Raw genomic sequence first — 14,584 nt, 5'->3', positions numbered from 1 at the left:
GTGCCTCCCTCCGGACACCCCTGTTACCTTCATTATTAACCCCATCTCTTCCTCGTGTCCTCTGCAGAGTCAGACAGCCGGGAGCTGCAAGAAGCCGTTAGCAAAACCACCTTCCAGCACATCTTCACCAACCTTGAGCCCTCTACGACATACTCCATCTACCTGAAGGCCTATTCACCACTCGGTGCCAGTCAGGATTCCCAGCCCATCCTGGCGACCACGCTGGGCAGCAGTGAGTTGGCCCCTCTCTACCTCCCCATTCCCCCCAGCTTCACTGTAGCCAGTGCATTCTCTGCAGGAAGGGGCGGAATTTGTGGTCACCCTCGCAGCTCTCGATACAGGCCTCTGGGTGTGGGTGTGTTTGCACGGGTGTATCAGGGTTTAAGGTCTACCCATGTTGGTTCTAGAACTGCCAGGGGAAAGCTGGTGCATCAGGGAGAAGGTTCAAGGCCAGCCTTCTTCCTGCTGTACTAGTTTTCTGCTTGCAGGGAAGTCGGTGGGTTTTCTTTTCCGTGCGGGTGGGATTTCCCTCCCTCCTGCAGCCTGTGCTCCCACCTCAGGGCTTCCTTCTGCTGGATGTGTAGATCCCACCTAACTACTGCTCACGTGTGACTAAAATCAGCGTGGCCGTTGCGTGGGACTCTTCTTTGCCTCTGTGGGGGAACCATCGTGGCTCATCCCTCCCCATCTGCTTAGTCCCTGCAGCCTTGGGATTCTTCACCAAGATCCTCAACACCAGTGCTGTCCACGTCTTTTGGGAGCTGCCAGCCAGACCAGGCCGGATCGAAGGCTTCAAACTCTACCTCCGGAAGCTGCCCAGCGCCCACTACGAAGGACCCCAGCTTTTGCCCGGCACGGCCAACTCCTTCACCTTCGGCGACCTGGGTGAGGGGCCGGCTGCTTTGCCCTCATGGCTGGGAAGCCAGACACCACCACCACCACCTCCTCCTCCTCCTCCTCCTCCTCCTCCATCACATTATATTTATAGAAGTCTCCAACATGCACTCAGCACTGTCGGAAATAGCAGTCTAGAATCGGTTGTAAAGTCTATGACACACAAGGACAGGGGATGGGACCACCGCTCAGTGGCTCAGCATCTGCTCTGCGTGCAGGAGGTCCCCCAAGTATAATCCCTGGCAGCATCGCCAGGTTGGTCTGGGAAAGACCCTTGAGGAGCCTGAAACCCTGCAGAGCCGCTGCCAGTCAGTGTAGGCAGTTCCGAGCCAGATGCACCACTGTTCTGGCAGCGTCTTCTGCTCTTAGGGACGCTGAGCTTCCTGAGAAAAGGGCAGCCTTCCTTGCACCCTCTGGCCATCTAGAGCCCACCCTTGGCATTCGCCTCCTAGGGCTGTCCTGAGGGAGGGAAGGGATATCCCAAGAGTCCACCTTCTCTGACGGGACACAGACCATGCATTCTTTTCCTCTCCCATACACATGGCACACGGGCACTCTTCGCCTAGAGGTGGTGGGATTTAAAAAAAACAACACACCATGTTTGTTTAAATAGATTTTTAAAAAATATGCGTGTGTGAGGGGACTTAGCGAAGACACCCAAGAATAACAGAGAGATCACGTTGGGTTCCAAGAGGAAAACCAAGCATGTGATGTCCGTGTCTGAGCTAGCCAAGGTGCCCGCCTTGCCCTGCTGCACTTGCAGGCCAGCCCGAAGGGCACCCCCATCTCTCAGGAGCAGAGTTGGGGAGGCTTCTCTTTAGCAACCCTGCTGGGGTGAGCTCCAAGCTCTTCCACCCTTTTGCTCCCTTCGGCTTGGCCCTTGCTACCTAGCTGCCCGGGGCCCCCTCCACCTTTGCCCGCTCTCAAGCAATGCTGCCTCCTAGTGTCCGCTGCCCAGAAGTCTAACATGGATTCTCCCCACAGAGCTCTCGGCCATGTACGAGATCAAACTCCAGGCCTTCAATGGGAACGGAGACGGGAACAGCAGCGTGCGATTCATCTCGCTCAAGGAGAACTCGGAGAGGCTGGGTAAGGACTGGGCTCAGACAGACACGCCCTGGCAGACCTCGCTCTTAATTACACTAAAGAGAAATTGCTGCCATAAGATGTGGAGACGGCCGTTGCCTCGGAAAACATTTCAGCGACAGACCCTTCCTCCTCTCTGCTGGGGTCTCTCGGTGGCCATTAGCCAGGATAGCAAAGCAGAGCCTCCATGTTCAGAGGCAGCCTGTCTCTGCATAGCAGGGACCGGTGACAGATGAGAGGGAATATTTACCCTCATGCCTTGCTTGTGGGCTTCTGCGGGGACACCGCCCCAGTCCTTTTCTCCCTCCAGGACCTCAGCAGGGACACAGAGCCCTTTGCTTTCTCGAACAGGCTGCTCTCCTGCTTCCGTGTTGGTTACGTCCTTGAGCAACAGGCTGCAGCTGATTTTATTACGTGTGTGAATAACCACATGAGGTTCAAGCTCTGGAAACTGCCCTTGGCTCCTCGTAACAGAACCCCCCCAATTATTGCATCTGTCTAAGTGGGGTGGGTGGCTGCTGTGGAGAGTGCCTACATCCCTGTCAAAAGCATCATAGGAACATAGGAAACTGCCATATACGGAGTCCGACCCTTGGTCTATCTAGCTCATTATTGTCTTCACAGACTGGCAGCGGCTTCTCCAAAGTTGCAGGCAGGAGTCTCTCTCAGCCCTATCTTGGAGATGCTGCCAGGGAGGGAACTTGGAACCTAGATGCTCTTCCCAGAGCGGCTCCATCCCCTGAGGGGAATCTCTTCTGGTGCTCACACATGGAGTCTCCCATTCAGATGCAACCAGGGCAGACCCTGCTTAGCTATGGGGACAAGTCATGCTTGCTAGCACAAGACCAGCTCTCCTCTCCTGCCCTCCGTTGGAAAGAGGCTCCTGGCTGGGGCGGAGGAGCTTTGGCTGGGTGGTCTTGCCCCAGCACTCTGTGCGGTTCCTGCTCTCTGGTTGTCCAGTCTGGCCTGCGCCTGGTTCCCAGGACTCAAGGGGAAGACAGGTACGGACTGCTGTTCTCTCTCTGACCCCCGCTGCCCTGCCTGTGTTTCTCCCCACAGATGCCAACCCAGTGTGCCAGTGTGGACAGGACGGGGACAACTCCTTAGCAGGCATCGTGGTCGGTGTTCACATTGGCATGGCCTGCATCATATTTTGCGTCCTCTTCCTCATGTTCGGCTACCGCAAGAGGTGAGAATTCCCTGGGGCTCCTGGGACATCTCCCCCGCCACCCCTTTCCCCAGAAGCCTCAGGCCTTAGTGTAGCTTTGCGCCTCCTTTCCTGGTTTCCCACTACCTGCGCCCTCCATAGAGATAGAAAGAGCACCCAGGAGTGAGAGACAGCCCTCATGTTCTGCATCTCTCTGAAAGGCTGCCCTTCCATGGGCACAGCCATCACGCAAGTCTCCAAGGGGGTCGTGCCCAGTTTGCCCAGCCATCTAGCAGTGTTCAGTTGGGAAAAGGAAGTGCTGTTAGCTCAGTGGAACCTCCATGGTCAGAGGCAGTGTACCAGCTGCTGGAGGAGAGTGGCTTCCTTCCGTCTGCTTGCTCCTGCAGCAGAAGCGTCTAGCTGGCTCCTTGATGTGGCCATGCAACCCGCTACCCTGTCCCTTTAATTCTCCAGGAAGACCGTCCATGCCTGCCTTTTCTTGTTCTTTCCCCAAGATTCCCGGCGGTGCTTCCACTCCCTTCCTAGGAGTTGCCTGTGGGCTTCCCAGAAGCATCTGGTGGGCCACTGTGTGAAGCAGGATGCTGGACTAGAGGGGCCTCCTCCTTGGGCCTGACCCAGCAGGGCTCTTCTTACGTTCTTACCTAGTGGGCCAGACCTCCCAGACCTCCTCTGCCCCCTTTCTGTTGGATTCCCCCCGTACTCTTGGCCTGCTTTCTCCCCACCTCCTGCCTAAGGGTTGCAGTCAAGGCAGGGGGTGTTTGTTATGAGACTTCCTAGTACTACTTTCCATGAAGGCTCTGAGGAGGTGTCGGTGGGGCCCTTGTGGTGGGATACTCCAGGCTTCCTCTTGCCCCTGCTCACGTCAGCCCTCTTCCCTCGGCAGCCTCTTCTGCAAGAAAGGAACTCAAGAGAGTTGGACGGTCCCCCAGGGAAGAGAGCCAGCCCAGACCACCACCCGGGAGCCTCCTCCTCGGGCCCAGCGCAAGCCTGAGGGCGGAGCCACGCCTTCAGAGATGGTGGAACTGGTCACTCAGGTGAGGACAGGGAGGGTGAGGAACAAGGGCGCACCTGGCCGAGTCATCCTGAGTGGAACAGACAAAAGCAGCAGGAAGCCATGTGGGTCCAATGGCAGTGGGGATGAGAAGAAACCCAACAGCCCAAAGGCAAGAGCTCAATCTCTTTATCAAGAGCAGATAAGACATCACAGTGTCTGGAGCAGGCTTTCGAGTCCTCCACAGCTTCTCTTCAGGCTGGAAGACACGAGTCGGGGGCGGATGGGTAGAGAGGAAACTGGACATGGCGTTGAAACCCCAAAGTGGGCTGGTCGTAACTGTCTTAAGTTGGAGGGCAGACGGCATTAGGCTCTGTTAGGTGCAGAAGAGCTTTGGGGTGTGCTGAGGGTTTCTGGGGCAAAGAAAGGACAAGGACTGGTCCTCTTCCCATCCCTGAATCGCCTTTATTGGTTAAAATAGAAAACCTAGCAGTTGTTCGGCTCGGTCTCCAGCTCCAGATGCAACCCGTGGGTTCCCTCTGAGACCGAGAGCAGAACTTGAGAGAAATGCAGCCCTCCTTTAGGTTGGCCAAGCTGGAGTTGGCCTGTCTGCGGCCGTCAGAGAACCCTACTGATCAAAATCCACCCCGATGTTGGAAACCGCTGAGCTGTGTCCTTCTCCTTCTCCCCACAGAACCCGCCACCCTCCGACGGACTGGCCACCCGCGACACTCCCCATTTCGAAGTGACCGTTGAGCGCTGCCTTCCGTCCCAACCCAGTGGTTAAGCCCGCGTTGGTGGGGACGGGGTGGGGGGAGGCCCCAGCTGGAGCAGGGGGGTGGCAGCTCCACAGTGGCCCGGCCTCCCGCGACCCTGCCGCCCACCCCACCCCGCCCAGGATTCCAACCGCAAACCTCCAAAGAATCTACCTCACCTCCGCTGGACCGCCAGGGTCCGGCCCCATCGCCACCCTAGCCAGTTGTCCCGGATTATCTATTTTTGATACAGATACCAAAACTACCTCAACCTGCCAGCCACTCTGGCGGCCCAGTTCCTCCCCACCCCGGCCAGAGGTGGGGTGGGGGGAGAAGGTGGGGGGCAGCTTCCACAGCAGCTGGGAGACCCCAGCCCCCGAGGCAGACCCTTTTGAGGGGCAGCGGAGAGAAGTGTGTCTGCCCCTCCTTCTCAGCTGCCTCGGGCCTGGGGTGGAAGCTGGCCCCCACAATTTTGCCGAAGCCAACCCTCCGTTAACGATTGGGGGTGGGGAGGTTGAGGCTCCCAAAAGTGTCCCAAACGAGAGCCACATTCTCCACTGTGGGGTGAGTGAGGATCATCCCTTTTCGACACCCCCGCCCATGGTGCCTGGGCGCTCGGCACCAGCATACCAAATAACGCCAAACCAAAAGCGGGAGCAGCAGCAGCAGCAAACCCCCAGCCTGGTGAATGTCTGCCCGCAGCGGCCCCCTTCCCTGCCAAGAGGGGGCGGGGAGAGGGGCGCCCTTCACCCAGAGCCTTGCGCTCCTCCCCACCTTTTCCCCCAATAGCTTCTCTTGCTGCTTCCTACAGAGTGTCTTTTTGTGAGATATATATATTATATAACGTCTCTATCCAAATATTTTTTAAGATGATACAAGAAATTGCTGAACTGCTTTCCAAAGATGTAGAGCTTTAAACCATACGGACAACGAGAGCCTTAGCTTTCTAGTTTTCAGGAGCAGGAGGGGGTCGGCTCTCCCCCGGCCCCTCACGGAGGGAGCTCTCTTCAGTTGGAAGGGGGAGATATTTATTTGAAAAACCAGAAGCTTCTGCTTGGTGTCTAGACAACCTGCTTGATCGAGGGTTCGCCCAATTCCAAACCTCAGTTTCCTCCTACAGCCCCCCTTGCAACTGAAGAGCGCCTCGGCGAGCCCGACTGGGGGTCACCAGAGTGTGTGACGCACAGTTCCAGGAGCCCAGAGATGAGTGCAACACCAGCGCCCCTCCTTTTCCGCCGCCTCCTCTTTTGTTTTTTTCCTGCCTTTTCCTTTCCTTCCTGCCAAAGCTTCTTCCTCCTCTTTCTTCTTTCTTGGACGCCTACGTTGGCACGGCAGACGGGGCAACTCTGCCCGCCTCTCCTCCTAAGGCGGCTCTGCAGAGCACGAGCTCAGTTCCCAGGAGGAGCTCTGCTTCTGAAGGTCAACAAGCCCATCATGCCCAAAGGAACCATGAGAGAGCATCTGGGCTCATGCAGCCTGCATTCACCTTTCTGTCAGATGGCCCCGGCCTGCCCCACCTCTTGGGGAGGGCTTCGGCTACCTTTCCAAATATGTGGCTGTAGGCCACAGCTATTCAGTGCGGAGGAAAGGGCATTCTGCACATGCCCAGGTGGCTCTTCATGCCACTTGAGCCTCTGTGCTGCTCTTCCTGGAGCTCCTGAACCCTCCTTTCTGAGCACCAAAGCCCCAGCCATTTGGGAACCCGGCTGGCTGAAGCAAGCAAGAAGCAGGGGCCCAACCTTAGATGCCCACTCAGGAAATTTCACTTTTGTAACAACATTGAATATACTCCACACATTTCAGCAGCTCTCTTCCTTAAGGCAGAAGAGTCTCTCTCTGTCTTATTCCAGATCACAACTAGGAAACAGTTAAGTGTAAGGATGTTCAGTCAAAAAGCCCACAGAATCCCGCAAACTCTCCCCTAATCAGGGATTCAGTCCATTAAAAATTTGCATGCTGATCAGGTTCATCAGTACTTTCAAACTCTCCAGTTTGCACACTAACTTTAAAAAGCAGTTCCAGAGCCAAACACTTTGAACCGGTTCAGATAAATGTCATGCAGAATAATCCTCTTTAGCTTATAATGTAAAACTCTCTGAAGTGAGTACAGTAACCACAGTATTTAACGTGAGAAAACAGACAGACGGTTATCATTTTAGACTTGGGGAGACGTGTGACTGCCTCTCACTTACTCCTTTCGGTAGGAGTGAGCCACAGTTCTGAATACTCCTCTACATTAAAAGGTTTCTGCAAGGAGAAAATTAGCTCAGCAGGGAGTGAACTCACCTCGCTTTCTACTTTTCAAGGAGTTCTTTCAATACAGGGCAGAACTCTGGTGTATCGGGGTGGAAAAGCCACTCCAGACTGTGTTTCTCTCCACTCTGCTCACAGCTGTCCAGATTTGGGCAGGCTCCACCCATAATCCAGCAGAGTTTTGTTCTGACTGTACCTCTTGATGGTCCAAATTCCATCTTTGCCCCGGCTCCACCCACTGGCCCTAACCAAAGAGTTAATATCTTAATGCATAAAAGGTGGCAAATTCAGGCCTCCTGGATGACCCTTGCAAAAACCACACAAGTTCCATCCGTGTCGTAATCTCCGTGTCGCTGCCAAGCAGGCGTCCTTTCTGTCTGTCCTCTTTCTGCTGTCGATTGCCCACTCTTTCCAAAAAGAAAAAGAAAAGGGGAAAGCAGCACAGCCAGGCCACATGAGCCTCTCTCCTTGTATGAGTGACCTCACGCATGATCTTTTCTGTGTGCTTGCGGGAAAAACCACCAACCAAGTTTTGTGTACAAAGAACAGAACAAAAGGAGAACCATTAGGTAGGTGTTTTCTGAAGCTTTGCTGTCCCCCTCTCACCTTAATTTCTCTCTAGGAACTATAACCAAAATACCCCACCTTTGCCCTTCTTTTCCCCACCAAAAGTATGAAGAAGAAAAAAAGTTACCCAAACCTTTTCTTTTGGATTATTTTAGTGCTTTAGGCAAACCGATGTTTTTTCATAGCTGAAACGAGTTGATCTTTTCCCCTCCCTCTTTGATAGGAAGTGTCTCCCCGTGAGTGGAGACACGCACAGTGGTTCTGCAGTGAGGCCGGAGGCCAACAGGAAAGGGGGAAGTTCCAGCAGCACCCACTTCCTGTCGGGATGCACTGCCCCATCAAAAAGTCACTGCCCCTCAAGAAGCCAGAGTCCAGGTTTCCCGCTAATATATCCACCACCGTCCACCTCCATCCAAGAGCAACCAAAGGAACGTTCCAAACCAACCGTTGTAGCTATTACTCAAAGACGCCCGTCGGCTGCCATCCCTGGCCTGATGAGCAAAAAAGAACCTCCCTGTGTATCTCTAACCTGATGGCTTTAATGACCCCCCCTTGTGTCCTCCTGGAGCCTCTCTTGGGCTCTAGGCCAGGCATCACCACCTCACTCAGTGCTTCATTGGCTGAAGCAAAAAGTTCATGGCAGTCTCCTCTGACAGGGATGAGTCCTCACCCGGACTGTGAACTTCTCACCAAAGATGCCCACTTTACCATGGTAATGTCCAAACCACGTCCACACAGATGCTTTTTAATCTGTGTTGCCAGAAAAGCAGAGTTGAAATGTGCCCTCCAGGGCCTTCTGCCTCAAGCCACACCCAACTAGCCCCCCTGTCCCTTGGAGAGGTCCAGGGGAGAGGAGTCAGAACACCCGTCCCGACGGCACGGCTTCTTGGCTGGTCCTCCCCATCTCCATACTTGAAGAAATACTTGTTTGGGGGTAGAACACCTTCCCTTAGCCGCTGCTCATAGGGGCTGCCCTGTACAGCCCCGCCCCATGCAGGTGTGCTCACAAACAAGCCCTTCTCATCGGCTATGACCCTGATTGGATTGTTACTCCCTGCCACAAGTCCATAGGATTAAATCAGCCACCATGTCAGGGTTCTTGTAGCATCCCGGCTGGTTCCTGCCCTCCTCCTTGCCTTGCCCAGTTGTGCTTTGGCTTATGAACTCCCCTCCTTCCTGAATCTGCAGTGCAGCCACTGCCAGTTGGAGCCCTCACTCGAAAATCGCTTTAATTGTTAGCGGTGAATGTGTGACATGGTCACTGTGGCCACAACAGATGTGCTCGAACTCACAAGTAGCACTCTAGCAGATCAGCAAGCCAAAATCCCTTCCCTTAGTTAGAGACCTTCTATATCTTCAGCTTTGCTTTTCCTACAGCCACAGCTTTTTCCTACAGTCAAACAGGGCTTGTCCAAATCACTTTGGACATTTTCACACTTCTTTAAAATGGTGGATGTATATTACATCAGGGCACTGCACAGCTTCAAGACTGCAAGCCATATGATGCAGTGCCACTGTGGCCAAATTTGTTTGTGTGTCAGTGCAAGAACAACTAAGTGTTTGTGCAGCTTTAAAGACTACCCAATCCATGAGACTGTGTATTATAAAGCTTTGAAGTCCACAGAACTCATGATGCCATGCAACCACTGGTAAAAAAACAACTAGAGGCCTGAATAAGAGGTTTGCATCTTGTTGTGCACTTCCCGGAGTCTTCGGAGTGGGTGGTATATTAAATGTCTCTCTAACAATAATAATAAACCACCTGTCTGACTGTGTAAACAAGAAATAATAATAACAGCAAATAGCTGAGAAAGCAGTGAAAACAGCCTGCATTAGAAGCAAACCTCTTTGTGTTCTGGGAATACTTATCAAGGAATGTCTATGAACAAAAGAGATACAAAAATAAATGCACATATATATGTAAAACCAAAAAAATATCCTAAGGGACAATGCCATACATTTCTCAAAACGCATGTACTTTAAACTTGAATTTAAAAATTGACTTTAAAATTCAAGCTAAATACACAGAAATATATATAATGTTGTGGCGGGGAGGGGAATGATAATGCCACCATTGAGGCTACATCCCCAAAGCAATATTCTTTGGGGGATATTACTCTGAAGGTCAGAATTGTTGAGCATTACAGCAGTACAGAACAGAAGAGAGAAACGGAGCCTCTGGTTAAACACTATTTGGAATGTGGACATAGGGCTGAAGACGACATGTGTGGGGCCATTACCCCCATAGAGAGGAAGGGATTATTCAGACAGAAGCTTCTTAGAAAAGAAGCCGCTTGGATTTTTAGACTGGATGCCCCAATTCCTAATGGGCTAAAGGCAAGCATGCACCACATATCCCTGGTAAACGAATTCCTCTGTTTCTTTTGAATAATTTGTATCTCTGTAGCAGGTCACGCCAGCCCTTTGGGTTCTGTGTCCTGGGAGTGGGCAGCATGGTTCTGGCTTCAGCAATATTGTGAATTTTCAAAGAATATTGCTTTGGGGATGTAGCCTCATTCTCATCTTTTCAAAAACAGGGGCAGGGTTTTTCTGTCTAGCTGCCATTTGTATCTGAGTCTGTACAGGATACAGGTGTCTTCTAATGCAGCTTTTTTGAGTGAAATTAGAGACAGCTGGGTCAGTAGAAGAGTTTAGTGAGTGAGGCACCTTTCTGGAGAGAAACTTTCAGCAGGCTGCTTCGAGCTTGGGCAAGAATACCTATTTCTCCCAGGCAGTCAAGTGGAAGTAAGGATTGACACTTTACTTTTTAAATATAGCATCTTTTGGGTTGGTTTCTTCATATTATGGACAATTTATTTTTCAGTGTATTTAACTTGTACTTTTAAAGTTAAGTGTAAAGTGATGTGTGCTTGAAGGAATATATGGTATTGTCCCTTTGTATATCTTTATAGTTTTTAAAAAATCTTTTCCTTGAGAGAGATTCTTTTCAAAATATATTCCTCACAGGATTTGCTCCCTGTCTGTGTTGTTCTCCTCTGAACCTGTTCTAGTTTATCAGAGTCCTCCTCCGTAAGATACGAGGCCCAGAACTAGATACAGTATTCCAAGTGCAGAATTGACTGGAATGTCTATTATGCAGTGAAACATTTATCTGGCTAAGTTTCAGAAGGTGTTGAAGGTGTCCTCCTTCTCCTCCTCTAAAAACCACTCTGCATTTTAAGTTTTGCCATCTCTAAATTGAACGGCATACATCAAGCTTTCCCGCAAAGGCAATATCCCATATGGCTTCAGCCACCACAAACTAGCCCTGTCCCACTGCGGTCTCTAGCCCACCCCCACTCCCAGTGAAATCAGTGGGGCTTGTTTCCCTGCAGACCTCCATGGGGCTGGCTGTAGGCCAGTTTGGAATGGCTGAGGACTTAGTAATTCATCTCCTAATGAGATGGTTAACAAAATACCTGGAATAGCTTCCCCACAAAAAGACACAACAGCACTCCCATTTTCTCTGGAAGTTCAGGACAAAGGGAAGAGAATCCTGTTTGTAGTGCTTGAAAATGGACACCCTTACTTTATCAACTGCCCCATTGAGTACCCCCCCCCACCCCGCGCTTTCCTCCAGAGGAAATGCATCCAGAGATTATTTACTTACTTTTAAAAACTAGCCCCAAAATTTGTTTTTTTAAAAAATTATATTGGATAAAAACCCCAGGGTTTTATCTGCCCACATGGAGTACATTATCCATTTATGGCCTAAAAAAAAAAAAGGAAGGGCCAGGCTTGAAAAACAAAAATCAGTGCCAAGAGGCAGTTCTGACTCACACAAGCAAATGGCTGTTTCTCAAGCCTGCTTGACTGAAATGAGGCTCTAACCCTCCAATGTTGGTTTTTTTTAAGCTCCCCGCCTCCATTGCCTAGTTGCCCATCTGCTGTATTTAAACTTTTTCTTGCTCACTTCCAAACCCTCCCCAAAAGGTGAGTTGATGGGTAGAAAAGTGTTGCTCACTTTCTGCCCAATTCTAGCCCTTCAGGCGGAGATTCAGAGAGAAAGGGGTCCCCTGGTTAAACAGCTCCTGACCCAATTTAAGCCAATAGTAGCCAAAAATCTGTTAATAGAAATTGATATTTTGACCACCTCAGATTCCAAAGCCCTTCAGCAGCTCCCAAAGACTGGAGATTTGCAAGCTAATTGTCCCTTGTTGAAATATCCCACTTGCCCTGGATTTAATATGGCTCCATTTGTAACTGTAATACAGACCAATTGGATCGTTGGGGTCAGTTGAGGTGATGTCCTGCCTGCCTGCCCCCCATGGCGGGAGCCCGGCCTCTGCTCCTGCTGAACCACTGTGAATAGTGCTATCTCTAAGACAAAAGGCTAGAACCAATGAGACAAGAAAATGTTTTTTTGATTTTTTAAAAAAATGTGTTTTGTGAAACTAAGAGAATGAAACAAAAGCTTTAAGAAGCCACAGCCAGAGTCCTTCCAGAAGATTAACTATTGGAGAAGGGAGGACCTGGCTGGGGAAAAGCTAACATCCTGTGCAAGACAGACAGTACGGCCTAAGGGTGATGGAAGAGAAGAAAGGAAACAAGTGTGTTGGGGGCAGTAGTGGGAGGGAGAAGTGGGGTTGGCACCTGACCCAGAAGGAAACCACGTGGTCTCCATCACTGTCCACTGCAGCACTGGTCCCTACTAGCAGGAACTGGCTGTTGGCTGTGAAATCCACAGTGGCTGTCAGTTACTCAGCAAGAGAGAAGGAATTTAAAGGACCAATTCAGCCAAGCCCCAAGTAGCCTGTCTCAAAGGGTTGGGGAGGCAGGGAGAGCTTTAACTGGCATTTCAGAGAGTGCCCACACTTGCCTCCCGCCCTGCATGGGTTTAAAAACTGCTTCTTCTTTTTTTGCAGGGATGTGGTGGAGTTTTCAAAATAGTATTCCAATGCAAATTTGCTACAGTTTTCTTAATTCTAATTTTGGTCTTACTCTAAACACCAGTAGGGCTTAGAATTTTTAAAGGTGTGGCTGTAAACAGCCTCCAGACTAAATTAGTCATGAGTAAGTCCCATTGAAACAAATGAGTGAACTTTATTTTGGTAAGCTGATGTAACATTTCTCCACACTTAAGTAAAGAGGTGGAGTGTTTGTGTGTTAGCACCCAAAGCATTTCAGGCTTCCCCCAAACCACCACATCTCACATTTTTATTTAAATGTTGTTTTATTGCTTTTTGAAATGGTTAAAACAAAATATTGTCAGGAAAGTTCCCACCCCATCCAAGGTAGTCATTGAGGCATCGGGATCTGGAGGCTGCAGTGTGATGTCCTGAAATCTTTCTTGCCTGTGTTGAAAATTAAAAAAACAAAGTGGAAAATGTCTCCTGGCTATATGTTTTCTTGGGGGAGCGAGTGCTGGAATCTTTCATGGTTAACAAAGTTGACTTTGGAACAGAAGCATGGTAAGGAATCTGGATTTTCTCTCTGCATCTGCTACCCCTATGGGTTGTCCCTCAAACACAGCAGGCACTGGCGTGGGCCCACTGAATAGAAGGTGCCAGTTTGGTCCTTCCAAACTGAACAAGTGTTCTCTAAAGCCTGTTCCTCCCAACAAGGCTCCAGGAGCCTCATTATAAAAAGGGTCCAGAAGGGATTTGCAGCCAGACGGATTAGCCACCTTTGTGCTGCAGATGAGCTTCTGAGAAAAGGTCCTTCGCAGAGGTCAGGGCCAGACATAGTCCATTTAGCCGATAAATCGCCTATGAAAGACCCAGCCTCTGTCTTGTCCAATCAGAGTGAGAATTTAAAGGTCCGGACCTCCCCTCCCCAATCCAGCCGGGGAGCCTCCCTATAGATGCACCCACACCTGTTGTTCCACAGGAGAAAGTGAGGCTTCCAAGCTGACAAAAACATCAGAAAAGGAGGAGACACAAGATACTCAGGAAACCATTTCATTACTCCCCAAAAATGCCTCCCATGTTTTGGGCTAACACTATTGTACGCAAGCGGCTGTGGATAAAAAGGAAACATGCAAAATTCCATAATCTATTAAAGGCTTCACAGTAACGTTCTAAAAAATCCAATACATAAAAAATGTCGTCATCACAACAGAAAGCCTTTTCAAACCTCCTTGCATATATAGAAAGAAAGTAACATAATGGATGGTCATTTTAGAATTAGGAGCAAAATAATGGACTAATACTATATAAGATTAGAATTATATGAAAGGAATGAATTAATAGTTACAGACTTTCAAACCCCACCCCCCACGAATACAAATACCCCATGGTACAGTTCAGATGACTGCAGAAGTCCTTACTTTAAAGAACTGTGAAAATGTATACATCAACTTGAGAACATTAGGCCTTCCTCCAAGATCACGGTGGTTCTTGATAGAATCCTAATAGCCTATATTCCTCTGTGTAAACATTAGGAGGTTTCCTCGTTTTTCACTATGAGGTTCGTTTTTTGATGAAAAGTGGGATATATGATGCAGCCACATTGAGAGGACTCTGTACAGTTCTGGTTGCCGCATCTGAAAAAGGACACTATAGAACTAGGAAAGGTGCAGATGCAAGAGCACCTTCCTTATGAGAAAAGGCAACAGGGTCTGGTGCTTTTTAAGTGGAGGAAAAGGTGATAAGGGGGGGATAGGGGTTATAACCTTAGGAGTGGTCCCATCACTCCCAGCCACAATGGCCAACGGAGATGATGGCAGTTGTAGTCTGTCAACACCTGGGGATCCAAGGTTGAGAACTCCTGGTGGGAAGAAAAGGGATCCCGAAAAGGCTTCCTCCTCCTCTGCATGCCAGCTTGTGTCTCTGGCCTCATAGCAGCAGAGTTTCAAAGGGGAGGAATTTGTCATACCAAGTTTGGGATTGTCAGTGGAGACGTTTTAGCTCTCGTCTTGCAGGTTTGACC

At 50.2% G+C, this 14,584-nt stretch overlaps 1 protein-coding gene across 5 annotated transcripts in view; it reads left to right on the top strand.

The window, feature by feature from the left end:
- The window catches only part of LOC128337016 (immunoglobulin superfamily DCC subclass member 3-like), a 41,095-nt gene extending 27,946 nt beyond the window's left edge, over positions 1-13,149 (top strand). For 4 of the 5 annotated variants that reach the window (XM_053277473.1, XM_053277471.1, XM_053277472.1 and 1 more), the window contains 6 exons: positions 68-232; positions 697-885; positions 1,879-1,983; positions 3,040-3,169; positions 4,032-4,182; positions 4,834-13,149. In XM_053277473.1, coding sequence (XP_053133448.1) covers positions 68-232; positions 697-885; positions 1,879-1,983; positions 3,040-3,169; positions 4,032-4,182; positions 4,834-4,926 — 833 coding nt within the window. In that variant the 3' untranslated portion in view covers positions 4,927-13,149. Of the gene's footprint in view, positions 1-67; positions 233-696; positions 886-1,878; positions 1,984-3,039; positions 3,174-4,031; positions 4,183-4,833 lie in introns of those variants that run through there. The other variant, XM_053277475.1, reaches the window with a different exon arrangement.
- Positions 13,150-14,584: the final 1,435 nt, after the last annotated feature.

The sequence above is a fragment of the Hemicordylus capensis genome, chromosome 14, assembly GCF_027244095.1.
Source record: "Hemicordylus capensis ecotype Gifberg chromosome 14, rHemCap1.1.pri, whole genome shotgun sequence".
NCBI classification, from domain to species: Eukaryota; Metazoa; Chordata; class Lepidosauria; order Squamata; family Cordylidae; genus Hemicordylus; species Hemicordylus capensis.
This window is presented reverse-complemented; position numbering and strand designations above follow the sequence as displayed.